At 34.1% G+C, this 24,841-nt stretch overlaps 13 protein-coding genes across 13 annotated transcripts; 6 read left to right on the top strand and 7 right to left on the bottom strand.

Moving 5' to 3' along the window:
- Positions 1 to 69: 69 nt before the first annotated feature.
- cgd2_1000 (bruno-like, RRM domain RNA binding protein) lies at positions 70 to 1,989 on the bottom strand (the record flags this gene model as incomplete). The annotated part of the gene is made up of 1 exon (XM_626331.1): positions 70 to 1,989. The coding sequence occupies one exon, from the start codon at positions 1,987 to 1,989 to the stop codon at positions 70 to 72; it is 1,920 nt and encodes a 639-aa protein (XP_626331.1).
- A 1,023-nt stretch (positions 1,990 to 3,012) lies between these two features.
- On the top strand, positions 3,013 to 4,773 carry cgd2_1010 (conserved hypothetical protein; the record flags this gene model as incomplete). Its single annotated transcript, XM_001388158.1, has 1 exon — positions 3,013 to 4,773. One exon carries the CDS (start codon positions 3,013 to 3,015, stop codon positions 4,771 to 4,773), a length of 1,761 nt encoding a protein of 586 aa, XP_001388195.1.
- Positions 4,774 to 5,897: 1,124 nt separating this feature from the next.
- On the top strand, positions 5,898 to 7,190 carry cgd2_1020 (proteasome regulatory subunit Rpn9, PINT domain; the record flags this gene model as incomplete). Its single annotated transcript, XM_626332.1, has 1 exon — positions 5,898 to 7,190. The coding sequence occupies one exon, from the start codon at positions 5,898 to 5,900 to the stop codon at positions 7,188 to 7,190; it is 1,293 nt and encodes a 430-aa protein (XP_626332.1).
- Positions 7,191 to 7,494: 304 nt separating this feature from the next.
- cgd2_1030 (mitochondrial carrier protein, putative) lies at positions 7,495 to 8,439 on the bottom strand (the record flags this gene model as incomplete). Its single annotated transcript, XM_001388159.1, has 1 exon — positions 7,495 to 8,439. One exon carries the CDS (start codon positions 8,437 to 8,439, stop codon positions 7,495 to 7,497), a length of 945 nt encoding a protein of 314 aa, XP_001388196.1.
- Positions 8,440 to 8,666: 227 nt separating this feature from the next.
- cgd2_1040 (flavohemoprotein b5+b5R (DJ676J13.1) (flavohemoprotein b5+b5R cytochrome b-type NAD(P)H oxidoreductase), putative) lies at positions 8,667 to 9,242 on the bottom strand (the record flags this gene model as incomplete). The annotated part of the gene is made up of 1 exon (XM_001388160.1): positions 8,667 to 9,242. The coding sequence occupies one exon, from the start codon at positions 9,240 to 9,242 to the stop codon at positions 8,667 to 8,669; it is 576 nt and encodes a 191-aa protein (XP_001388197.1).
- Positions 9,243 to 9,667: 425 nt separating this feature from the next.
- On the top strand, positions 9,668 to 10,711 carry cgd2_1050 (signal peptide; the record flags this gene model as incomplete). Its single annotated transcript, XM_626333.1, has 1 exon — positions 9,668 to 10,711. One exon carries the CDS (start codon positions 9,668 to 9,670, stop codon positions 10,709 to 10,711), a length of 1,044 nt encoding a protein of 347 aa, XP_626333.1.
- Positions 10,712 to 10,842: 131 nt separating this feature from the next.
- Positions 10,843 to 12,999, bottom strand: cgd2_1060 (calcium/calmodulin dependent protein kinase with a kinas domain and 4 calmodulin-like EF hands; the record flags this gene model as incomplete). Its single annotated transcript, XM_626334.1, has 1 exon — positions 10,843 to 12,999. One exon carries the CDS (start codon positions 12,997 to 12,999, stop codon positions 10,843 to 10,845), a length of 2,157 nt encoding a protein of 718 aa, XP_626334.1.
- Positions 13,000 to 14,087: 1,088 nt separating this feature from the next.
- cgd2_1070 (40S ribosomal protein S25) lies at positions 14,088 to 14,408 on the top strand (the record flags this gene model as incomplete). The annotated part of the gene is made up of 1 exon (XM_626335.1): positions 14,088 to 14,408. One exon carries the CDS (start codon positions 14,088 to 14,090, stop codon positions 14,406 to 14,408), a length of 321 nt encoding a protein of 106 aa, XP_626335.1.
- A 195-nt stretch (positions 14,409 to 14,603) lies between these two features.
- Positions 14,604 to 16,358, bottom strand: cgd2_1080 (hypothetical protein; the record flags this gene model as incomplete). The annotated part of the gene is made up of 1 exon (XM_626336.1): positions 14,604 to 16,358. The coding sequence occupies one exon, from the start codon at positions 16,356 to 16,358 to the stop codon at positions 14,604 to 14,606; it is 1,755 nt and encodes a 584-aa protein (XP_626336.1).
- Positions 16,359 to 16,497: 139 nt separating this feature from the next.
- Positions 16,498 to 18,015, bottom strand: cgd2_1090 (diacylglycerol acyltransferase 1; the record flags this gene model as incomplete). Its single annotated transcript, XM_626337.1, has 1 exon — positions 16,498 to 18,015. One exon carries the CDS (start codon positions 18,013 to 18,015, stop codon positions 16,498 to 16,500), a length of 1,518 nt encoding a protein of 505 aa, XP_626337.1.
- Positions 18,016 to 18,327: 312 nt separating this feature from the next.
- On the bottom strand, positions 18,328 to 21,240 carry cgd2_1100 (DNA replication licensing factor MCM2 like AAA+ ATpase; the record flags this gene model as incomplete). Its single annotated transcript, XM_626338.1, has 1 exon — positions 18,328 to 21,240. One exon carries the CDS (start codon positions 21,238 to 21,240, stop codon positions 18,328 to 18,330), a length of 2,913 nt encoding a protein of 970 aa, XP_626338.1.
- Positions 21,241 to 22,057: 817 nt separating this feature from the next.
- Positions 22,058 to 23,254, top strand: cgd2_1110 (silencer-associated factor, putative; the record flags this gene model as incomplete). The annotated part of the gene is made up of 1 exon (XM_001388161.1): positions 22,058 to 23,254. The coding sequence occupies one exon, from the start codon at positions 22,058 to 22,060 to the stop codon at positions 23,252 to 23,254; it is 1,197 nt and encodes a 398-aa protein (XP_001388198.1).
- Positions 23,255 to 23,345: 91 nt separating this feature from the next.
- Positions 23,346 to 24,833, top strand: cgd2_1120 (putative molybdopterin synthase sulphurylase; the record flags this gene model as incomplete). Its single annotated transcript, XM_626339.1, has 1 exon — positions 23,346 to 24,833. One exon carries the CDS (start codon positions 23,346 to 23,348, stop codon positions 24,831 to 24,833), a length of 1,488 nt encoding a protein of 495 aa, XP_626339.1.
- Between the last annotated feature and the right edge of the window lie 8 nt (positions 24,834 to 24,841).

The raw sequence follows: 24,841 nt of genomic DNA on the forward strand, positions 1-24,841 counted from the left end.
GTCCACAATAACTTTGTCAAACATAATTACACTTCTTTGTTCAAATATTAACAAGAGGGCTTCCATCTTCTAAACTCTGTGAGAGTTTGAATTGTCATAGATAAGTATATTTTTGAGGAGCATTTGCAAATTTGCAGATTTTTCGGGAAGATGATTCTGGCTCTCGGCAATCAAATGGCTATTCTCTAACGAGTCTATGGATGGTTGTGGGGCTGATTGAATTCTAAAGAAATCGGAAAATGATAGGGATGAATTGTTGGTATGGTCAATGTGAGAGCCCTTATTGGAGGTAGAATTTGCATTAGGAACGGCGGTAGTAGTATTAGTAGTAGTAGTAGTAATAGTATTAGTGGCGGCGATAGGGTTAATTGGAAAATCTGTGATTCCATTATATGGAGAGTTGATACTGCCATCATTGGGTGGAAGTAAAATAGAGCTTTCATACTTCTGATTCATCCTAACATGACCAGGCTCAGGTCTATAGCGAGCCTGCTTTATTCCAGACACGTAACTGCAGTGGAGTTGAGTAGTGTTTGGGAAGGAGTTAATTGTATTTGAAGCTGGTGAGGGAATAATCGGAGGGTTAACACAGCTGCCATTATTACGAGGAATATTACAGCCGTTCATGAAGGGCATATGATTGATCTGTAGAGAACTACTCTGTTGAGCAGCACTCTTAGACTTGGCTTCAAACTGCTCCTGATGAAAGTTTCGGTTTCTAGTAGATCCCTCGACAATAGGTCTCAGGGTAAGCGGAAGAAGTGCATCCTCACCTGCCTTAAGCTGGATTTTAAGAGGTTTTCCAAAGAACTTAATCCCCGCGATAGATCGGATTGCTGCCCATGTAGAGGGTTTGTTGTCATAGCTAATAAAGCCAAAGCAACGGTTTAGTTTCCCATTATTGTTAGCCGTCGGTAGTCTAATTCCAACAATATGGCCAAATCTCTGGCACAGCTGCATTAGAGTAACCTCAGTCCAGTCATTGGGTATGCCGTATATGAAAAGGTTGGCGCCTCCTGGACCATCTCTTAGCAGCGTAATAGAGGTCGGAAGGAAGTGTTTATCATCCTTTGCTTGGCTAACAGATAATGTCGGTTGCATATTGCCGGTGAAAGAATCCCAATATTCACATAAACCATTTTCTCGATAGTATTGCATCCATCTTGCCGGAGGTTGATGCATCTTGTGATCTCTTCTGAAGCAGTTCCATGTGCCAAAGAATCCCTTGTTCTTTTCAATTCGGTTATAAGATGGTAACCAAATCTCAGTGTCCTGAGGTTGGTACATTATAAGCCTTCGATTGGTTTCCTGGAACTCTGTGATAATTTGTTCTGCCTCTTGTGGATCATAGGCAGAGTCAAAACTTGAAGAGAGTACGGATGGTGGAGGAATTGGGGATATGCAAGCCACAAGGCGGTGGAATGGCGCATTTTTGAAGTGCCTTCTTAGATGAAGGTGTTGGATGACTTTCTGGGCACAACTCCATGTCTTGAATGTTGCATATGCAGTTCTCCATTCCTTGTAACTTGGTTGGTAGTTAAGAGCAATCATACGGTGGCAGTTGTCCTCTTCGCTTCGTGTATCAAAAGAAGATAAGATAACTGATTTTAAGTACTCATATGGAACATTCGGAGGAATGTTCCCAATAAATACTATCGGATAGAGTAGACCACATGGTACAACTGCTATCGGGTTATCATCAAATATAAAATTGTTTACATATCGGGATTTTAAGTCCTTTGAACTGTTGTTTATAGGCTCTTCGTTCATATTACCCATAAATGATCCAAATTCATTGAGAGCTAATCCTCCTCCCTTGATAGGGTCCTCCCATCCAATTTCATCAGCCTTTAAACATGATTCCTGGACTGGCCATCCAATATCTGAGGCAGTTGATTCACTCAAAGTTTGGTATTGTGAAACTAACTCCTCCTCGAAAGATGGCGAGAAATAGCTCGACAGTCCTTTATTGCCATGGCTCTTATACATTGTTCTGCATTAATATCGTGCTCCCTTTGTTATTCCAAGCTTCTAGCATGCAAGAGTTTTATTTGTACACAAATTATTATTTCTGATTTTAAAGAAGACAGCATTTTTTGGCGGCAAGTGTCTCTAGTGGGGTTAATTGCCAAACTTGGCCAAATTTGGCAATGAATAAAAATATCCTTCCCTCCCCACTTATTTTATTTTTCCGTAATTTTTTTGCTTCATGAATGCATTTAATTTCTCCCAAGTCCGTTGCATATAGTTTCTCCTACTATCGCCTTTGCTAATGACAGGGTTCTACTTTTTTGCATTTTTTCTTCTATTGACAGATCTAATACAAATCACTGGGATGGAACGATCCGTAATCAGATCTTTAAGGGGGGAAAATTGGAGAACTAATTCGTCTAATAACGGTTGCTAATACCTAGAATAGAGCTAGAGAGGTCTTATTAGCCTCCAACCCAACGGAGTTCTTGGCAGACCTCCTTGTTCTCTCTACGCTAGTCTTTGCTACAAACTATTATTACACTACTCCTTTCTCTGCTCTGTTCTAATGCTAATACCTCTCCAAGATTAACCCTAAAGAGAAAAATAAAGTCGAAAAACTTGGCAGAATTGCGTTTCACCAAACGAACGCAATGAAGACCTAGATAAAAAATGGGCGCCTATAGATCTATAATTGTGACAAAACATTCCTAATAAACATAATAAAGAAGTCTAGTGACAATACTTACAGATTTGATAAATTGGTCAATTAATGCGCCTTTCCGTCTGTCTTTAAACTTACTATTACGAATAAGTAATTATCGTTATTAGAGACGAATAATACATATAGTAAAAGAGGCGCGCATTTAGACTTAGCGAACGGTATTTAGGAAATGTTAAATTAACGGAAAAAACCAAAAAGGCGCGACTAAATGACCAAAACAATTCAAAGCTGAACTTTTACTAGAGTATCGGTTAGCTATTTCCGATTATTAAAGAACTATAGTCTTGGCCTTCTTTAAAGTAATAAAGCACTAAAATATGCATAATGGGGACTTGCAAGACTCGTTGAATAATTCTGTACACTCAAATGCAAGTAATAACTACTGTTGTACTAGACCTTATTTTGACGCCTCAAATAATGTATCTTACAAAATAAGAAATCATGAAAAGAATTATAGCGGATTCAAAGAAGGGGCTTCAAATAATGGTAAAGGCTTCAGAAACTTTGTAGGAAATGGCCTCCACCAAAAGAAGTTCCAAAATAATATTTTGTTGAATCATAAGAGTAATGGTTTTGGTACAAATACAGGTTTAGCTTTGGCTTCTGTCTCATCTTCAAGCTCGCGAGGAATTAGGTCCAGCAAGTTTGGCGATAGGTTAGGAAAGTTAGATTGGGGTTCTCAGAACCTTATTCCATTTGAAAAGAATTTTTATCACGAGCACGAAAGTGTTTCTAGTTTATCAAATGAACAAGTGGATCAAATTAGGAAAGAACGCAAGATAACTATAATAGCGGGTGAAAATGTTCCAAAACCAATCACTAGTTTTGTTACTTCGGGTTTTCCGAATTTCCTGGTAGATGCTCTTTACCGAACAGGATTTACTGAACCAACGGCGATTCAAGTTCAGGGCTGGCCAGTTGCTTTATCGGGGCATGATATGATTGGCATAGCCGAAACTGGTTCAGGGAAAACGTTGGGATTTCTACTACCCGCAATGATACATATCAGGGCTCAACCTCTATTGAGATATGGGGACGGACCGATATGCCTTGTATTGGCACCAACTAGGGAATTGGTAGAGCAAATTAGGGAACAAGCCAATCAATTTGGTAGCATTTTTAAATTAAGAAACACTGCCATTTATGGTGGGGTGCCAAAGAGACCTCAACAAGCTTCAATTAGAAACGGAGTAGAAATCTGCATTGCTTGTCCTGGTAGGCTTATTGATTTACTAGAGGAGGGTTACACAAATCTATCTAGGGTCACGTATCTAGTTCTAGACGAGGCTGATCGTATGCTAGATATGGGGTTTGAGCCCCAGATTAGGAAGTTAGTTTCTCAAATTCGTCCTGATCGGCAGACGCTGCTGTGGAGTGCGACTTGGCCGAAGGAGGTGCAGAAGCTAGCTAGGGATCTTTGCAAAGAGATTCCCATTCATATAAATGTGGGATCTGTGGATGCATTGAAGGCATCCCATAATATTAAGCAGTATGTAAATGTTGTAGAAGAGAGCGAAAAGAAAGCTAAGCTAAAAATGTTTTTGGGTCAAGTAATGGTTGAATCAGCTCCTAAAGTGCTGATATTCTGCGAAACTAAAAGAGGTGCAGATATTCTAACTAAGGAGTTAAGATTAGACGGCTGGCCTGCTCTGTGTATACATGGCGACAAGAAGCAGGAAGAGCGTACATGGGTTTTAAATGAATTTAGGACGGGTGCGTCACCTATAATGATAGCAACGGACGTTGCAGCAAGAGGTTTAGACATAAAGGACATAAACTTTGTAATTAACTTCGACTTCCCAAACCAAATAGAAGACTATATCCACCGCATAGGCAGAACTGGAAGAGCTGGCGCCACCGGAGTTTCACTATCTTTCTTCACTCCCGACAAATACAGAATGGCGAGTGACCTCATAAAAGTATTAAAAGAAGCCAAACAAAGGGTACCACCGGAGCTTTTCAAACTCTCACCTCAAAATAAAAGAATGCATCCCAGGAACACCGGCTTCAGAAGAAATAATCCTAATAGTCTTCCGCTAGGTGGCAGTAATAGAGCGTACCGTGATTTACAGCGCTAATATAACCCAAAAGCAACAATCGATGGACAAGGCAAGTCGAAGCCATGGTCCAAAGTGGTAAGCAGACAACCACAAAGAAATTGGGGGGTCTAAACCAGCTTAATAGAGACAAGGTTCTTGGTTCATGAAAACTATTTATCGGAGGGAACAGAGGAACTGATCATTTGTGCTAACAGCTCAGCTATCTTTGTTTTTTCGGCTATTGAGAATGTTCTTCTCAGCCGGTGCTGAAAACATCACGGCTGCAATAGCAATATAATCAGCGTTGCAGTCTTCAGGTAAAATGAAGACAAGTGATTTTTACGCAGGCCTTACCTTGACGCATTCGAGGTGGAGCGAAGACATATCCGCACGTACCCAGCTACTAAAAGTTTGGCGCCTTGCGGTAATGGCGGTAGCGTTGTAACATTGAGAAAATGAAATAAGACAGCATGCAGGAGTGGATCTAACTAGTTCAACATGTTTAGAGGAATAAGGATGTTGCGCGTATTCTTTCGGTTATATTATCTGTGCGAAAATAACTGAGTGCGCTGTTTTATTGTGGGCAATTACAAGAGTTCATATTGGTCTTTTGTGGTGCGAATGAGGCTGTCATTCTTTTTGCTTATACGTTTATTCGTCTTTAGTTGTTAGGGACTAGTTGCTGAGTACCAGAATCCAAACTTTAGCATTTATTTCTTTGAAGGACTCCCTCAGTATTACGAGTCTTTCCGCCTGTTGCGAAAAAAAAAATCAAACTCAGGCTTCAGTTCCCAGAAGAATTGCGTTTCCGACGAGTATATATGGTTTTGTAGATAATTTGAGTATTAGATATTGGCTTTGTTGTGTTAATTTATTATTTAAGATATTTGTTTTTGTTCGGAATTTTTTCACTTGGACACATGTTGTGGCTCCTTGAGGGATGTGAATTATATACCGGCATTGGGCGCCAACAGCCTTTTGCATTGAGTGGGAGGGGGGAGAGGGGAAGACTAAGCTTAACAGACTTTCTTCTTTGGAAGGATCCACCATTGACAAAGAGTGTAAACAAATCATAGATATTCTCAAATAGAGTTTCTTGAGAGAATCTAGTTAAACAAAAGATTGAGGGAACGTAGAACGGAAAGGCTTGGGAAACAAAAGCAATGATGGAATCTAGGACTCCATTGGAACAGCTAGAAATAGAGCTCAATAAGAGAGTTGAGCACAAGGAGCAGATTGAACAGTTAAAGTCTTATTTGAAGGAAAAGTTATATTTTCAGTTTTTGGAATCCTCTTTGGAATATATTTCTACTGATGGTCTCAAGGTTTGCGGAAACGAACTATGCGAATTCTTGGTAAATGCAGTTGAACCACTTAAAAGTAACTTTGATCCTTTGAGGTATGCAGTGTTTGTTGGGGAGGTTTTATCGAGGAGCCCCATCAGTATCCAAGAAAAGGTGGAGCTTCTCAAAAAAACAATGGGAGATGAGGATTTATATCAAGTAAAAGAAAATTACAAGAATGCGAGCTTGACTCAAGAACAAAATATTGCACCAAAACAAGAAATCAAGGGTGATCTATACTTTAGATGCTTGCTAGCATTGGAGTATTCCAAGTCCAAGGATCTAAGTGTCGATTGTGAGGAAATGCTCGAGTTTTTAACCAAAAAGTTGGAGTTTTATAGGGGACTTGAGGCTGAAATATTAGCTTTATATCATCGTTCATATGCCTCTTATGAGAAAACAATGGGGAGAGTGAGCAGGTTTTACAGACAAACTATACACTACTTATCTTATACTCCTCTCAACAAAATACCTTATAAAGAAAAACCATCTTTGGTTTACGAGCTAATTATGGCTGCAGTCATTTCTGAAGAAATATATAATATGGGTGAGCTTGTTCTTCATCCAATTGTTCAGGAATTTAGTTCCATAGTTAAAGGAAATAACTCTAATCAGATGATAGATGAACTGACAAAAAAAGAGTTTGCAGAAAACGCATGGATACTTGAAATATTAGTTTCATTGCATGAAGGTGATCTTAACTCTTTTATGAATGCTATTACAAAGTATCAAGATAAGGTTAGTAAAACCCCACTTTCCACTCCAGATGCCAGGGTATGCATTACCAAAAAGACTGCAACTCTAGCACTTATGGACTTAGCCTTTAGGAAGAATAAGAACGAGAGAGTTCTCACTTTTGACGAAATTGCAAAGCATTGTAGGATTGGAGCAAATGAAATTGAGCTATTAGTCATGAAGGCAATTAATATGAACTTGATAAAAGGTATTATTGACCAGGCTTCTCAGACTGTAGAAATTAGTTGGGTACACTCTAGAGTATTAGACAAAACAAGAATGAAATTATTAATGGACAAGATTGATAATTGGATCGGTTCCACCACGGATATTGTTTCCCAACTTGAGAATATTGCTCCTGAGCTTGTGAATTCCTAATATATGTTTGAATATATACAAGTATAAAGTATTAAACACAATGAAATAGGATCTAATTTAGAAATAAAAGAAAATAACTTTAACATTTTAATTCGTATTTTGCTACTTTTTCTAATTGAATCTATTCTATATTTTTGACAGAATAAGTAATTAGGCTTAGTTTTCTGTGTTTAATAATAAAATTTGCTCTAAGAATAAAATGTGAAAACAGATTCAATGGCAAAATTTAAGACATGAGGAAGTAGTGAACTAGTTGAATGTTTTTCTTGATGAAGTGAGAAAAACTCGATGGGTATTTAAAAAATTAAAGAAAGTTTTTGACGGTTTCGTAAGTACCCCAACATAAAGCATATGATGGAGCAATTAAAAGTGACCTGGCTAAAGCTCCGGAATACATTCCTCTGATACCTTGTTTTCTTAAAGTATCAATAAAAGCTTTTTTAACGCTAGGATAAACAACTCTTAACGTTTCTTTTTGGGAAACATGACATGCTTGCGTTTGAAGCTTAGTTTTAATAAGATCGAGAGGGTTAGTAATAAATGCTGCAGTTCCACCACTAATTCCAGCAATAACAAAATTGAATGTGTTTTGTTTAAGCAAATCATCCTTATTTTTTCCAAAAAGGGATTTGAGATTCTCATTTAATAATACAAATAAACCAGTTTGGGGGATATTCATAAACAAAGTTATAGGTAGGGACCTATAAAATGACCGAATTCCCTCCCTTTTGAACATTGTTATAATACAATCAGCCATTCCTTTATAAGAACCAACTTGTAATCTTTGCTTAATAACATCAAGAGGGGTGGCAATAATATCATGAGAAATGGTTGATAATCCACCACATATAGCAGGGGAAACCACTGAATTGAATATACTCGTATTGGCGTCATGTAAAAGACTAGATTTACTTTCAGCTCGTTTTTCTAGTTTCTTAGTAATTTTTGACATCAACCTCTTAGAAAACTCGTAAGTAGTAAACATAGATGCGTGAGCTGGGACATTGCCAAATACTACAGCAGGAAATCCTCTAAAAAGAGCTCTTGCTCCATTGCTTCTAATAAATGCAATCATACCTCGATTTCCTGTTAAACCATCAACCTTTCCAGATTGTAGGCATGTCTTAATTGTATCTAGGGGAAAAAAGCAGGAATGCTCCATAACCCCTGCAATACTACCCGCTAGGGAGTGTTTCCAAAAAGGAATATCTCCTTTCCAGATTTCCCAGTCCTCAATATCTTTCTCCATAACTTTAGTATCTTTTTTCCTTTAAAATTCAATGTTAGGCGCCAATTTTAAAAGAAAATTAAGAAAAAATAATTAGTCGATTAAATTTCCCACATAACTAAATTGTAAAATTCTTTCACAATTAACCCAGTGATGAAAATGACTGCATGCTTTAGAAACATCTTGGCCTGCAAACTGAAGTAAGATTTCTTTACCTAAAGAGAAGAATTTGTTTTCACTTGTTCACGTTAAATTTGGTCAAACTTACCTCCAGGGTGGAACTCTAGATATTTTGTAATGTCGTAAACTTTTCCTTGATAAGATATCCAGCAATCTTTCTCACTGTTGTGAGTTTTTAGTTCTTCTTTAGTAATTGGTCTGCATTGTTTTGGAGCAGAACCTTCCTGATCCTTCATTAACCCCATATACCTAGCTTGATTAATCGATGACCTTTTGCCTTCTTTAAGTCCTTTAATTTTAGTCGCACTCTCAGTTATCATTGCCTTATTTGGGTTGCCTTGTTTTACTACTCGAATGATATTAAAAGCACAATCTTCGACCAGTTCGTCTAATGTTGTGGCTCTCCAACAAACTTTATCGCCTTCTTCCAAGTATGATACCTCTATTTCTAATAAGTCATCTCCGCAAAATTTCCCATGAATACGAATAGATTTGTCCAAATAATTTACCAGGTTTTGCTTTGTCTGACCTCCTGGCCAAGTAAGGTTTAAGTCTTCACTATCTGCAAACTTACAGACTAATAAGCCTGATCTCTTCAAACCCATTCCAGCCATTTGGCTGGGACATACTTGACCCAAAAGCATATACTAAGTTCTTAAAAGAAGCAAAATTAGAAGACTATTGCACGAAAGAAGTGTAAAAAATTAATTATTTGCCTTTATAGTTAATAAATTGTTCATGCAGAACCTTTTACGCGCAATTCTCATTTTTAGAAAATTACAATATTTATTTTTTATCAAATTTTAAATCCAAGTTCTAGAGGTATTATAAAAACATAACTTCTTAAAAACTACTATTTAATTAATTATGGTATAATTTTCTCTCTTGCTCAATTCTTATTCACTTTAGAATTCATATATTAATCTCATATCTAATATAGACCATTTTTTTGGCGGTAACTGGCATTCTTGTATAAGCTGATTTTGTTTTTGCATATTTCCAGTTTAATATTTTTGAGTAAAATAGATATTCTTTTATTTTTGATAAATTGAAACTTTTTGGAAATGTTATGCTTGCATGGATAAAATTGATGTTCAGTATTTATATAATATTTTATATAATTTTTTTCTATATTCAAGTAGTCTATAGTTTATATTCAAATTTGAGTAAAGGAGCAAACAACCACAAGTACTTTATTTTAAATCCTATACAGTATAATGACTTTGTGCTAAACATTATAAAAAACTCAGAGGAAACTAGCTCAGAAAGCAGTTTTAGAAGATCTGATAATCTAAACCAAATAATTTCAAGCCAAATTAAAAACATTATTTGCAAGGAATCGGATTTAGTATTCAGCAATACTGAGACGAATGTAGGCCATAGTACAATTTTGAATTTGACTACTAGCGACAGTAAGACTAATGGAAATAGTGATTACTTGCTTCTATTTGGTGCCGATAGATGTATTTTGGATTCATCTTTTATAGATGGTAAATTTACCAAGATTAATATTCGATTTATCCCAAACTTGGCGAATCCCACAAAAGAAGTATATCAAGACAAAATTTGTGATTGTGTCTTCAAAAAAGGAAATGCTGATGAAGGCAGCCCTAGCGAATTCCAGGTTAATTGTAATTCTGATTCATCCAATGATTCAAATAAAAAGGTACCAGAAGAACATAATTATCTAGAAATAGGAGGGGCAGCAACTTTAAATATTGCTGATTTAGTTAATCTACCTACCCCAATTATAGATAAAAATTCTCAGGTAGGTAGGCAAGTTAAGGTTGAAGTTTCTAATAAATCTCCTTTAAAACCTATAATTAAACCAAACCATATCAAGGCTTCAAAGCCAAAAGTAAATAAGTTTAACTTTTCAAAATACTTTTGGGAAACTAATAGTGGATTTTTTGGTGAAGGACAAGAAGCTATTAAAAAGTCAAATATTGAATATTGTGAATCTCACAGCCAAAGCAAATCGTGCGAGGATGAAGAAAGATCTAGAATAGAGAGAGAATTTAGAGAAGGTTGTAATAGCAAGGAACATCAACTAATATTAGAAACATTATTAATTATAGTCAATAAACTAGTAGAGTATTTAGACAACAAATAGATGCAGATATATATATTAATCTAGCAGGTCATTTAAGTCTAGAAACACAAATGACTTGTTGTTAATTAATTAAGTCAAAACAAACTTAATAAAGTACGATTTAGGAATATTAAGTGATAATAAAAGGCTATTTAAGAATTAGATCTTCTGAACATTTCCAAAAATTCCTGAAAGTCTATCTCACCATCTCCATCTACATCAACCTCTTTAATCATATTCTTCACATCAGAAAGAGCCTTATCATTGATTCCCGCAGATCCTTGTTCAGAATTATATGAAAACACATTAAGTAATTCATTTGCTGTAATCTTCCCATTACCATCTTGGTCAAATACTTTAAAAGCCGCCCAACATACTTGTTCCTTTGAGTATTGTTTACTATCTAAAGTAGCTGCGATGAACTCCGTATAATCAATTGAACCACTTCCATCACTATCAATATCATTTAGAATTGCAAGCAAGTCTGAGGGGAGCTCAGTAATCCCGCTATTCTTCAGTCCTGTAATGATTTCTTGTGGAGTTAGAGTTCCATCACAATTAGCATCCAAAAGAATAAAGGCTTCCTTTAAATTACTAATTTGGCTCTCTGTCATCTGCTGAGCTATGACAGTAAGGGCAACCTTCATAAAACGATTGTATTTGTGGAATGCTCTGAAATTAGATAGCAGATTCAGGCCTGAAGAAGATGAAATAGATCTTCTCTTTGACCTACAGTACCTAAGTCCTCCCTTAATATAGCCATTTCTTCTCGAACCCATTAAATTGCAATTTCTGGGCTTTTGTTGGCATTCCAAGGCTTTTAGGTTATTAATACTTGAATCAATATAGTCGCTAGACACTATGCCTGTTTTCATAAAGCCATCATTGGAGTAGAAATAGTTTCTAGGAGACAGGAAGAGAATGTCATCTGCAAATCTAGTAATCCAGGGATGGTTTAGTGCATCTCTAGCTGTAATCCTCTCAGACGGATTATAAGTAAGTAATTTTCTGATCAAATCAATAGCAAGAAATGAAACATGCTTCCAGTCCTCCTCTTTAAAGGCATATACTCCCTTTTGAACTTTATGAAGTATTATACTATCATTACTACCATGAAAAGGTGGATATCCACAAAGTAGAATGTATAGGATAACTCCTAAGCTCCACATATCACATTGTTTGTCATATTTACCTTGCAATACTTCAGGAGCAACATAATACGGGGTTCCTGCTCGAGTATTTAAAGAGGTATCTTCATTGTTAACTCTCGCGGCTAACCCAAAGTCAATAATTTTAAGTGGAGCATTGTAATTCTTATTGAGAAAGAGGAAGTTCTCTGGCTTCAAATCACGGTGAACAATCCCATGATCATGACAATAACAAATTGTAGATAAAACCTGCTTCATTAGGTTGGCTGCATAAATCTCATCAAAACTCCCTTGACTAATAATTCTATCGAAAAGCTCCCCTCCACTACAAAGCTCCATGACTAAATATATATTTTCTTTATCTTGATATGTCTCATAGAGCTTTACTATATTTGGATGATCCAAATTCTTCAAAATGTTAATTTCCTTCATAAAGTTATCTAACGCTTCCACTCTAGTCAGTGGAATCGTCTTAATTGCTCTGATACAGCCTGTCAATCGGTTAGTACCACTTTTAACCGAACCATAAGTTCCTTTTCCTATCCTTCCAGAATCAATAATATAATCTGAGTGTATTGACCCTTTGCATGCAGGAATTAAGCCTTCACGCCTAAACTTGCCTTCTGTCAAAGATAATTTAGGGCCACTACCTTTTTCAGATTCTGTTGGAGTTGCAGAATTCGAATTTGAGGTGTTTGTTGCTGATACATCCGTTATACCCATTACTGTTGTACTTGGTGAAAGTTTAGGGATTGACTCATATTCACTTAAGCTTTCGAAACGGCTTTCATTAGACAACGCCATTTCAGATGTTAATTCAATTAAATCACAAATCTCATATTGTTCAAAATAATTATCGTTACCATTTCTATAAGCCAAAGGAGAAGTCGGATCTGAGGTTGAACATGATGCTTGACTTTTTCTTTCCTTTGCTAAATACCTGTCTGGCGAATTTCCTACAATATTACCATGGTTAATTAAGCGGTCTACAGCTTCTTTTAAATATTCTGGCTTTCCATGAGTCATGTTATGTGCTGGGAAATTTCCTCTCTTATTACTTTGTTTTCTTCTAACCTCTTTATTCTTGTTTATTTCTATGGAGTCCTTTTCATATCTTCTTGAACAAACTCCATTTAATGCGTTTTGGCCCTGTCCCATCATCTCCTTTTCAGAAAAAGCATTTCCTTCCTAAACTTTTACTTTTTTCCTATTCAGAATATGTTGTAATTATTTCTATTAATTAATTCCAAATTATTAATTCATATGTCTATCAAACCATTAGCCTCGATGTTTATTCCTTATATGTTTTATTATGATTTGAAGAAAATCAAGAATTAGTTTAGAATCACTTTGGGTATTCAACTTAATTTAATTTTTGAGAAAATAAGCTGAATTATATTTGGTTTATTAATCCTTGTGAACTAATTTGGCTCTTTACATTCATAAATGTTATTTGCCAGATTTACTTCAAGCTTATAAGGGATTATAACCACATTATATAATGAAAGTTTGCAATACTAATGTTCTAAAGTTTGCATTAATTATTACCTTTCTTTATCTTTTCGCTGATTTTTAATCTATTATTCACGCACGCTAATTTGCTTTGGCTATTATTTTTAACTTATTTAACTTGTTATAATAATTATTTAAATAATTGGTTTTAACCGCCTAAACTTTTGTTTTCCATTAGCCATATTACTTATCAATCCATTTGTAAAAATGTTAGCGCTCTGAAGAATTCAATTTTGATACTTTAATTATATTGCAAGAAAAATTAGAATTATTAAATAAAAATGTTTTTCTATTAGTATAAAAAAAGCTAAAATAATTAGTTATATCTGCTTTATTTCTGAGAAATTCTATTTACAACAGGATGTTAGAGAAGAAAATGTGATTTAAAAGAATGAATCTATATATACACACACAAAGATATTCTCGTTAATAAAGCTCAACATAGTTATTTTTAAAAGTCAAATACCTGTACTATCCACTGCATTGCTGTTTCTTTTTTCCATGAATTCATTCATTAAATTCATTTCCCTTTGCTTGTTTACCCCTTTATTTATTAAAACACTTTTAAAGGCGCCATATGTATCATGTCTATTCTGTCTCGAAAAATAAATAGCAAATTCATAACTTGAATAGCAATAAATATTGAAAAAATTAGTGTTATAGAGACGTGGGTCAGAGCAAGTCATTTTGGGAAGAATTCGTTTATTTATTTGACAAATTAATCCTAACATTTAAATATGCCACCAAAGGGTGAAAAGAAGACTAAGGAGCAAATTGCAGCAGCAGCAGCAGCAGGAGGTAGAGCAAAGCGCAAGAAGTGGTCAAAGGGTAAGCAAAAGGATAAGGCAAACCACTCCGTCTTGTTCGACAAGAAGACTGCAGACCGTTTCCATAGTGATGTTTTGAAGTCAAGACTTTTGACCCCAGCTGTCGTTGTTAACCAATTAAAGGTTAATGCCAGCGCTGCTAGAGCCATGTTACGTGACTGTGAATCAAAGGGAATTATCAAGCCAGTTGGAGAACAGACTCACGGACAAATGATATATACAAAGGCATAAATGGAATATTATTGTAAATTTACGTAGTTGATTACTTACCATTTATTAAATGTCTGAGTAGTCGAATAGGTTTAAATAAAGTAATTCATTATTTAGTATATTAAATAGTATTCATCTCTGCTAAATGGTCTTATTTGTATCTATGTATTTATAAATATTTATGCATAAATTTAATTATTTGCTCTCTAAATTGCATTAAACTACGAGACAGCTATTTTCTATTAAATTATTTAGTAGGTCTATAGGAGTCTTATTGCGTTGAAGATCGATATTACTCTCACTAGTAGAGAGAGTGCGAATAAACTCTATGTTAAGACTTTGTGAAAACAGTATTATTATTTCGTCTAGGAGTCTCTTTGCTCTCTTAAAATCATCAATATAGTCAAAGGTCAATGATTCTTGATATTCTTGTTTCGAAAGTAAGCAATAGGCGACTTGTAAATTGCTGAATATATGTCTAACTAGAGGCAAGAAAAACGAAATATCAGTAGTATTTAATAATAAATAAAGTATTTTAAGACCACAAAATATCATATAATATCCATTAATTAATTTCCCTTCAAAAAAGCCAACTTTAGATATATTTTTCGGTACAATAGAATCTGTCTCAATTTTAATTGAGTCGTCACATGTATTGAATTCATGATTAGTACACAAAAATGACAATTTAGCCCAATTAATTATATTAATTTCTAGTGATGCTTTAATTAATAAATAATATTTTTCATTTGACTCATTTTTAGAAAACAATAAGGGATTAAAATAGTTGGCGATTAAAGCACAAAAAGAGCTTAAATAATTTATTTCTTGTTTTTCGCTTGAATAATATTTTAATTCTATGCTATTTATAATAATAAAAATTCGATTGAACATGTAATCCATCATACTTTGCATCCTATTAAAATACGCATCATCAATCATTTGTTCAATATCTTTAGGTAAATAACTCAACTCAAGAGTCATTAAATTTTGAATATCTGTAAACATTTCCATATATATTTGAAAGTAATTCCAATATTCTACATCATCTATGCAGCCTACCAAATTATAAGGAAATTGGTTACGTATTATTTCATATAATTCAAATTGTAAAAATAAAATAGTCCCACATCTATTATTCTCTTTATTATATGTTTGAATAATTTTAAGTGTTTCAGTAAATTTGATAGCAATTAATAGAATACTCTTTTCATATGCACTAGAATATTCATATGTTCCATTGTTAATTTCAGAGTCGTTAATTTTATTATTCATCAAAAAAAGAGTCTTTATCATTCCAATGATTTTAGAAAATAATATGACTTCCCAAGACCTTTCAATATTCATTACAGTTTCTGCTTCAAATTGATTTAAATGAATTTTATTTACCATTATTTCAGACTTTCTCTTATATATTTCGTACATTCTAATATAACGGTTCTGAACTAATTCTTCGAGAGTCTCTCTAGAAACTGAATTAGTATCCTGCAGTAAATAGATATTATTAGAGTTAAATTTAGAAATAGCATGTTCAATTAAGCTTGCAATAGAGTTAAAGTTGCGAATCGATTCATTCTCAATCAAGTTTGGCTCATATTTGCCACTCACAGCATTCCTATATAAAGTGCAATATTCACCAGTATTATCAGATATCATAAATTCACTGTCGATAATCTCAAACATCACAAATAAATCAGAAATGTCAAGCTCTGGTTGAGCTGTCAATTCTAATTCAAAGCTCGTAATAAAAGTATTTGCAAGCCTCTTGAACGAGTTATAAAGTATTTCAGAAATCTCATCATCGCATAGGTAGTCATATAAATATCCACATACTCTCTTTTTCAAATTTTCATATATTTTTTCAGAGTTTTCATTTAATGAAAAGTTATCAGAATTGAATGATTTTGCGTTAAATTCTGGCCACTTATTGATATACTTTCTAAGAAAATCCAATAGTTGAATACAACTCATCGCAAATTACATACTTTTGGCCACAATATTTCTCTAATTAGTCAATTTATTTGTTCATTGACAGAAAAAAGTTTGGGCGGGAATATTTGAATTTGTCAACGATCAAAATGACATGAAATTACATTAAATTTAAAAAAAATTAATGATAAATATTATGAGTTACATTTGTTAAGTTAGCAATATACCCAGATATATTTTCCAGTGGAATCTGTGGTATTCCTTCAATTTTATTTAAGTCTATTTGATCAATCTGTCCTTTAGAAAGAGCCCACAAATAATAATATAATAAAACTGCAATAGGCTGTCCACAGAAACAAAATGTAATCCAAAACAAAACATTGCCAAGAGTCTCTCTTTTTTGAATATAGCTTGATTGGGTCCAAGATGAGAGTGGGACTTGGAAAACAAAGGCAAGCACGACCCACCCTGTCCATCCGATATCTAATGGCACAACTACCAAATATTCATGAATTAAAGCAGAAAATGTGAATACAAGTAAGCCTGAAAAAGAACTACTGAATCCCTTCTTTCTTAATGGCTTGAAAATATGTCTTGTGAGGAAGAAATGAACAGGGAGGTTCCATTTTCTCCAATACTCTCCAAAATTTCCAGCATTCCACCAGTCAAGATAAAATGCTCTGTCTGCAAAACATGTAATTTCTCCAAGTATATTAAGATAATGGTGAAATAGTGAAACAAATCCCAATAACCACACATAAAGAGATGGAATTGAGAGCTTCATAATTCTAGTAGCCATATGGCCTAAAAATTGGAAAATATTCATACTTTGAATCTCCTTTAATGTAAAAGTGTAGTGCGCAGTCACCATAACATATTGTTCAGTTATTATTTTGATGAGAATAATACATGTAATTAGTTCAATTGTATGTTTAATCACCTGCAACCACCTTATTCCACCAGTTCTTGGATACCAGAATTGAAAACACATAGTTGGTGCCATTAGAAACCAATAATGATATCTTAATGATAGACTTGTTGGATATTTACTCGCAATTTCAGCTTCTGGAGAGGTTCCGCAAACTTCATGGAAGTCTTCATTATTTAATATGCATCTTCTGACATCGTGGCAAACATGATGAAATGATAAAGTTTTGAAAAACCAAACAAATGAAAAGCTGAGTAAAATTAAAGAAGAGAGAGGATTTGGTGAGTAAAATTTAACGGTTTTATATGGAATATAAAGCATCATTAGCATATTAATCATAATTAACACCAGAGATAACCCCCCCGTTATTTTAGGTAAACTAGAATGTGCAAAACCACAATTAGCCTGATTTGAGTTACTATTTGGCTCGCAGTCATAAATATTGAGTAAAAATATTTTTAAAGAAGCAAGATACTTCTCGAGCAGATAGGAAACAAATACCAAAGCCAGTAGTTGACAAATACACCATAGAATTGGCCAGTTTTGAATTAAGTCTGTAATTCCCTTGGGAAACGAAACTTTACAGCCATACTTCATTGCATTTTCCAGTACAACACCCATATTTGTGAACACAAGAATTAATATAAACAGATTAAAAAATCCTTTTAGATTTAGGTCTGCTGAGTTTTTACTTAGAATTGTTGTGCTCGCCATTTTATGGGGAATATCAAATAACGGTCGACCCCTATAATCTACACCTGAGTTCTTCATTTTCACAAAATCACAAATCAACAGAAAGAATTATTTAATATACATAAATCTATATAAATATCTAAATTATTTTTTACTTGGCTATTTGCATTATTAATTCATCCTTTTTTTGTCCTCACACAGTGTAGCGCATTGGCGCCTAAATTTTGCACAGTCTTAATAAGTCCATAAGAAAAATTAGTGAGATGGGAGTGGAAATAAAAGGAAAAATCAAACTTATAATTAAAAGATTTTCGTGGTAGCTTGTTAGCGATGTTAGTGACTGTTACTTCAATGGAGGGAGTTGGAGACTTAATTATTCTGAACTAACCCCTACATAGAAAGTTGACTCTGAGAGTCTTGATCCGTGTAACTTCTTTTACAAATTATTTTGATATTATTTCCCATTGAGTCAGTAGTTTCTGATATTAAGTAGTGCTTTAAGAATGAGGATGATTTTAAATACGATAATGTCACATTATGAGAAAGTTTGATTTTCTCTGCTATTGCTATAAACTCATCCAGATTTACGGTCAGATTGTCAACTTCTTCCACAATAGTATTCATCTGCTCCTCATCCCAATTTCTGAGCTTAATCTTTTGAATCTTATCTGAGAATAATTGTAATAAGAGATTTTCCAGCACATCCACAAATCCACTGCTCAATGCCTTATATCTAGAGAAGATCTTTGAAAGTCTCTGAGCTACTGCATACTTTTGACTCTGAATGAATGATTCGAGCACCATACCAATCGCTCCATCAACATCCTTATTTGATACGACTGGACTCAGTCTCATTTTTGCTTGAGCCTCTGCAAGACGAATAATACTCTCTATATGTCTTACAGTCATTGAAATGCCTCCGGTTTGCTGAGCCTCTTGTCTAATTCTCGAGTAGAATGTTATAATCTTTTCTTTATCAACGCTTCTAATCTGTGGTTTACAGTATTTCCTTGCGTATCTAATATATTTGCAGAGTAGCTTTTGGTCGATTGGTGCAAATCTCTGATCACAATTTTGGCTTGTATCGCTTAGACCAGAAGAAAACTTCTTCTCTTGATCATCCTGGTCCAAGCCACTACTTCCATACATTTCCTGACTATTCATGTGAGACTGAACCACGAAATTCGCCAATAATTCGTCTTTCATTGGATGAACCTCGTCCTTCAAAACCGCTAAAACATCAAAACGAGAAATAATAGGATCTGTCAAATCTACATTATCCTTAAATGTCAAGCTGGAGTCATATTTGCCAAATATTGGGTTTGCTGCTGCAATAATACTGCACCTTGCACGTAGTGTTGTCACAATTCCTGCCTTTGAAATTGAAATACTCTGTTGTTCCATTGCTTCGTGAATAGAAACTCTATCTTTATCGCTCATTTTGTCAAACTCATCAATCAAACAGATACCTTCATCAGCAAGAACTAATGCACCTCCTTCGAGTGTCCACTCACCAGAAATAGGATCTCTTCTAACTGAAGCAGTCAACCCAACAGCTGATGCTCCTTTACCTGATGTGTAAATTGTTCTGTCAAAACTCTTTTCTACATATTTGAGGAACTGACTCTTTGCAAGCCCAGGATCACCAACAATTAAGACATTAATATCACCTCTAATATGGTGGTGTTTACCTTCCACTTGCTTTCTAACCCCAGAAAATAATGAACAAGCAATGGCTGTCTTAATGTGATTGTGGCCATAAATTGATGGTGCAATTGATGAAACAATCTTCTCTTTTATATCAGGATCTCTGGATAACTCTTTAATTTTTTTGTAGTCCTCATCAGTGAGATCATCTTTTCTAAGCGCATCATGCTTCTTCTCAATATTATTGCAGAGTATTTGGGTTCCCAAAATTGGGAATCCAGATTTGATGTTTAACTTTTGGTCCCTAAATGTTCTGTAAATTCCAGTAACAATAATTTCTTCACCTGGACAGGCATAATCTACTAAGTCTCCACTAACAATGATTTCTCTGGACCTCGGAACTCTTCCAGCTGGAACACTACCAGGGGATTCTTGAATAGTAAGCTTTTGATAGTTTTCGTAAATTGTCTTTTCTCTGTTAATTACAAAGGGTCCCTTGCTCTGGCAATCGGTACATTTTCCAATATTCTTCATTATTGAATTGCTTTCGCTCAAAGATCCACTTTCAAACAATGGATTGTCTTCATAAGGCCCTAAATTATCGCAGCCACACTTTACACATTCCATATATAGAGATTTAAACTTAGTCAAAATGTCAGTTCTCCTAGTAATAATTCCAGAAACCCTGATTAACTGGTTTAACCATTCTACTCTTAAATCTCTGAGTTGATCAATATAGTCTAGACCAATCAATCTTACCATAATGGACTTTCCAGAATATAAACTATGGTACATAGATGTTACGACCTCATATGCACATTGGTTAAAACATTCAATTACTGGAGTAGGATAAAGGTTCAAATAGTCCCAGAGTTTGTAACAAAAAGTAAAAATGTGCTTAACATCCACATACAAGCTGGTTTTTTCTTCTTGTACCATTTCTTCGATTTTTTTAATATAATAGAGATCTTCAAAAGAGATATTTCTGCCTTCTAATTTGTTATCACCATTTGAAATAGTTTTGTACATTGAGGAGAGTTTGAAGTCTTGTAGAAATACCTTAAATAGACGTCGAATGATATTTTCTACATGCTCACTCCATTCAGACTGCTCAGCCAATGGCAAATCTTGAATTAGTTCATTAATATCAACAATGGCGCCTCCTCTGGCTGCCTCGTCTGCCATCTCTCTAAAGGCTTCTCTACGTTTCCTTCTCTTTTCAATCTCACCTTCATCGCCATCATCTGCATTAAATGTGGAAATTCCATATTTGTGGTGAATTTCCGTCTGCTTTCCCTGGGATTTCTCAGATTTCATTCTATCAAGAGCTAAATCTGCTCTTCTTTTTGCCTCAATATCATCTTCATAGTGAGTATCATCCAACATCTCAGGGTCATATTTATCTAATTCAGGGTTCTTATTATAATCATTCATGAAGTTGTCTCCATACAAATCTTCTCCAAGCTCCTCCTCTGACTCATTTGCAATCTCTTCCTCATACACTACTTCATCAACCGCTACCTCTTCTGCCTCACTGTAGTCACTAGGATCTTGTGTTAATAAAATGTTTGCAATGCCATTGCTTGAAGAATTATTTCCATCATGTGAATTCTGTGACGACTCATCGTCATCATGAACTCTATAGTTGCTACTCATGATGAAAAGTCTAGTAATTATTTAAAATTGAAGCAACAATACTATTCAGCCTCTAGTGTTTAGTTTCTTTCATTAGCAACTTACGGAAAAACAGTGTCTGCATGTTTGCCGCCAAAATTGTGGGGAACTTTACTTACTAAAGAGTTCAATTGCAGCAGCTTAAATAAAACAAAAAACTGCACTAATGGAATAATTAAACCATTTGATTTCTAATTTTTGAGCAACTTTATAACATAATTCGTTACTGAACCTAAAGCATAGTAAATATAAATTACTCATTAGTATTAAATAGGTGCAAAATTTGTAAATGCGTACAGTACTCTGATTAATTAATTAAAAAAAGACGTTCTTTCTTAAAAGATATCTTTTTTATAACTTTTTCCATTCTTATTGTTTATTTTAATTTATTTATTCTATTTTTCAGTTGTCAATTAGGAGCCAACAGAATTTAAGAGGGAAATTTTCGGTTTTAGAGAAAATAACCATGTCTGAAAAAATTATAGGCAAGGTTTTCAGGGTCAAAGATGATCAAATTCATATCTTGAATTCTCCATCATCATTTAAAGACTCACTTAACTCTATATTACTCAATGCTAAAAATAGGATATATATTTCATCTTTATATACGGACAATGAAAATGAGGTAAGGGGAAAATTTTCAAATAGAATTCCCACTGAGTCATAGAATTTCAATTTATTATTAACTCATTAATTTGTATCTCTATAGATTACCAAAACACTAAGAAATGTGGCTGAAAAATTAGAGAATAGTAGTGCTAGAGATTTAAAGATTAAAATAATTTTAGATTATAATAGAATGACAAGAAAAGAAAATATTAACCCATTTATTAAGGCACTCAATAAATATCCAAACTCAGTAGTAATTTCACTCTGCAAAATTCCAATAGTTAATTATTCAGGTAATTTACTTGGACGAGCTACATGGAACGTGATAAATATTTTTTCAAAATACAAGAGAGTATCGTTTCTAAAGGAGGTGCTTGGAGTATACCACATAAAAATATTTATGGCAGATGACAACATAATTATCACCAGTGCAAATTTGAATTCTGAGTACCTTTTAAATAAACAAGATAGATACATAATGATTACAGGTGCAAAGGAAATATGCGACTATTTCGAACAATCATTAGATTTAATATCAGAATACTCGCATAGAGTTTTGTCTGAGGGAGAAATACAAAAACCTAAAAAACTCCATTTTAACGAATTAAAAAGAGATTTAATGGAGTTAAGTAGTGATGCAGACTTTCATGATAAAATAGCATCCACAATTAAGAAAAAGTTGAACAATGAAGATGCTTCTGATGATTGTGTACTGGCATCTTATTTTCAATGTTCTCCAATAAATATCAAAGCTGAAGAGCAAATCATTACAAATATTTCCCAACTTTGCGATAAAAAAAACACAGATATTTTTCTGATCGCTCCTTACCTAAATCTTCCCAAATACTTTATCTCACTGCTTAAAAATAGAGAGAGATCAGTAAATATAGTATCTGGAGTTCCTATCACGAAATGTGATAAAATGATTAAGAAACACAATAAACCGTCATTGGAAAGAATCAGAACTCTAGTTCTTCCAAAACTATACACTTACATAAATTACTTATTTATAAATCAGCTTAGGACGCAAGGAAATGGAATTATTAATTATTTCGAATATAAAAAGCCAAATTGGTCATTCCATTTTAAAGGTATTTATTTTTTTAGAAATATTAGCAAATCTAACCCTTGTGGCTCGAATATGCAAAATCAAGGGCAAATCATGGCTACTACATTTGGAAGTTCTAACTACAATTATAGAAGTACTAATAAGGATTTTGAGTGTTCATTTGTCCTAATACCCAATCAAAATAAAATTCTTGAAAAATCTTTAAATAATGAATTGACAAATATAATGAACACATCTGTAAAACAATGCGCGCCAAAAATCACTTGGAGACGTTTATTAATTTTGAAAGTAGTCAAAATATTTCAAGAATATTTGTAGCAGAGAAGACTGGAGACAATATAGATAGATTTTCCGCTGCTTAAGAAAATCTGATATATATATATATATATATAGGTTTAGTTTGTTGAAAATGGAAATTATTGATCAAAACTGGGCCACTTTTGGATTTTACTTTTTATCAGTTGTAATATGCACCCTTTCAACTATAGTATTTTTCCTTTGGAAATCTGATGGTGAAGTAAACACAAAAAAAGATATTTTTGAGACAATTAACTCTCCTTCTCTATCCGAAGAAAATGTTATTAGATATTCCAGACAAATTGCACTTAAAGAAGTTGGAGTATCTGGCCAAGTAAAATTAAAGAATGCAAAGGTATTAGTAATTGGTGCTGGCGGATTAGGTAGCCCAATTTTGCTTTATCTTACTGGAGCTGGAATTGGAGTTATTGGAGTTGTTGATCATGATACAGTTTCAACTAGTAATTTACATCGCCAAATTATTCATTCCACAGATAAAAACCATATGAGCAAATCAATTAGTGCTAAACAATCATGTAATTCTCTTAATCCAAATACCCGAATTATCACATATCAAGAGGCTCTATCTATTGATCTAGTTAAGGAAATATTTCCACTCTATGATGTAATTGTAGATGCTACTGATAATTGTAGAAGTAGATATTTAATCAATGATGCAGCAGTATATTATAAAAAGCCTGTAGTTTCTGGAGCCGCACTGAAATGGCAGGGCCACGTCACTGTATATAACTATTCTAACGGCCCATGTTACAGATGTATTGCACCTAGAGAAGATAATGGAAAGGTTGATGGTACTCCTGGAGGTGCAGAAATTTTTGGTGTATTAGGAATGATGGTTGGCGTTATTGGCTGTTTACAATCTACTGAAGTCATTAAAGTAATACTTAATGACTTTGGAAAGGGTGATAATAGTGGAATTGACTCTTCTAATCACCTTCCTGTTTTATCTGGGAAAATGCTCTTTTATAACTCATTAAGTAATGAACATATGGTACGACTTGTTAGAATTAGAGATAAAAATAGCGAATGTAAAACATGTGGTAGTAATCCTATCCCATTCTTTAAGGCTGGAATTGATAGCTATAAAGTATTTAAGGGAATGGAAATGGCTAAAGACTCGTTCTACCCAATTCCAAGCTCAAATATTCTGAGCTCCGATAATTTTGAAGAAAAAATGAATCTTGCAAGAAAATCAAACATTGATATCAAAATCTTTGACGTAAGACCAAAGAATCTTTATGATATTTCACATATTAAAGGCTCCAAGAATGTATTAGAGGACGACGTCATTAAGGGCCTTGCAAGCTTAGGCGTCCATACTAACTCTAAGACCGGTGAGATTATTAACTGGCCAAAGGATAAAAATGATCAAATCAAACAATTCTTGGTTGAATACTTTCAAATTAATGAAAACTGTATTATTTTAGTACTCTGCTTAAATGGGGTTAGATCTTACTATATTTCTACAGTTATTCAGCAATGCTTTGATAAACTAAATATGAAAGTATCAAACTACTACCTGAATGGAGGAATTTCATCTATTAGAAGCAAATTACTCAAAAATTTCCCAAATTTATAGAAACTTAT

The sequence above is a fragment of the Cryptosporidium parvum genome, chromosome 2, assembly GCF_000165345.1.
Source record: "Cryptosporidium parvum Iowa II chromosome 2, whole genome shotgun sequence".
In the NCBI taxonomy this organism is placed as follows: domain Eukaryota; phylum Apicomplexa; class Conoidasida; order Eucoccidiorida; family Cryptosporidiidae; genus Cryptosporidium; species Cryptosporidium parvum.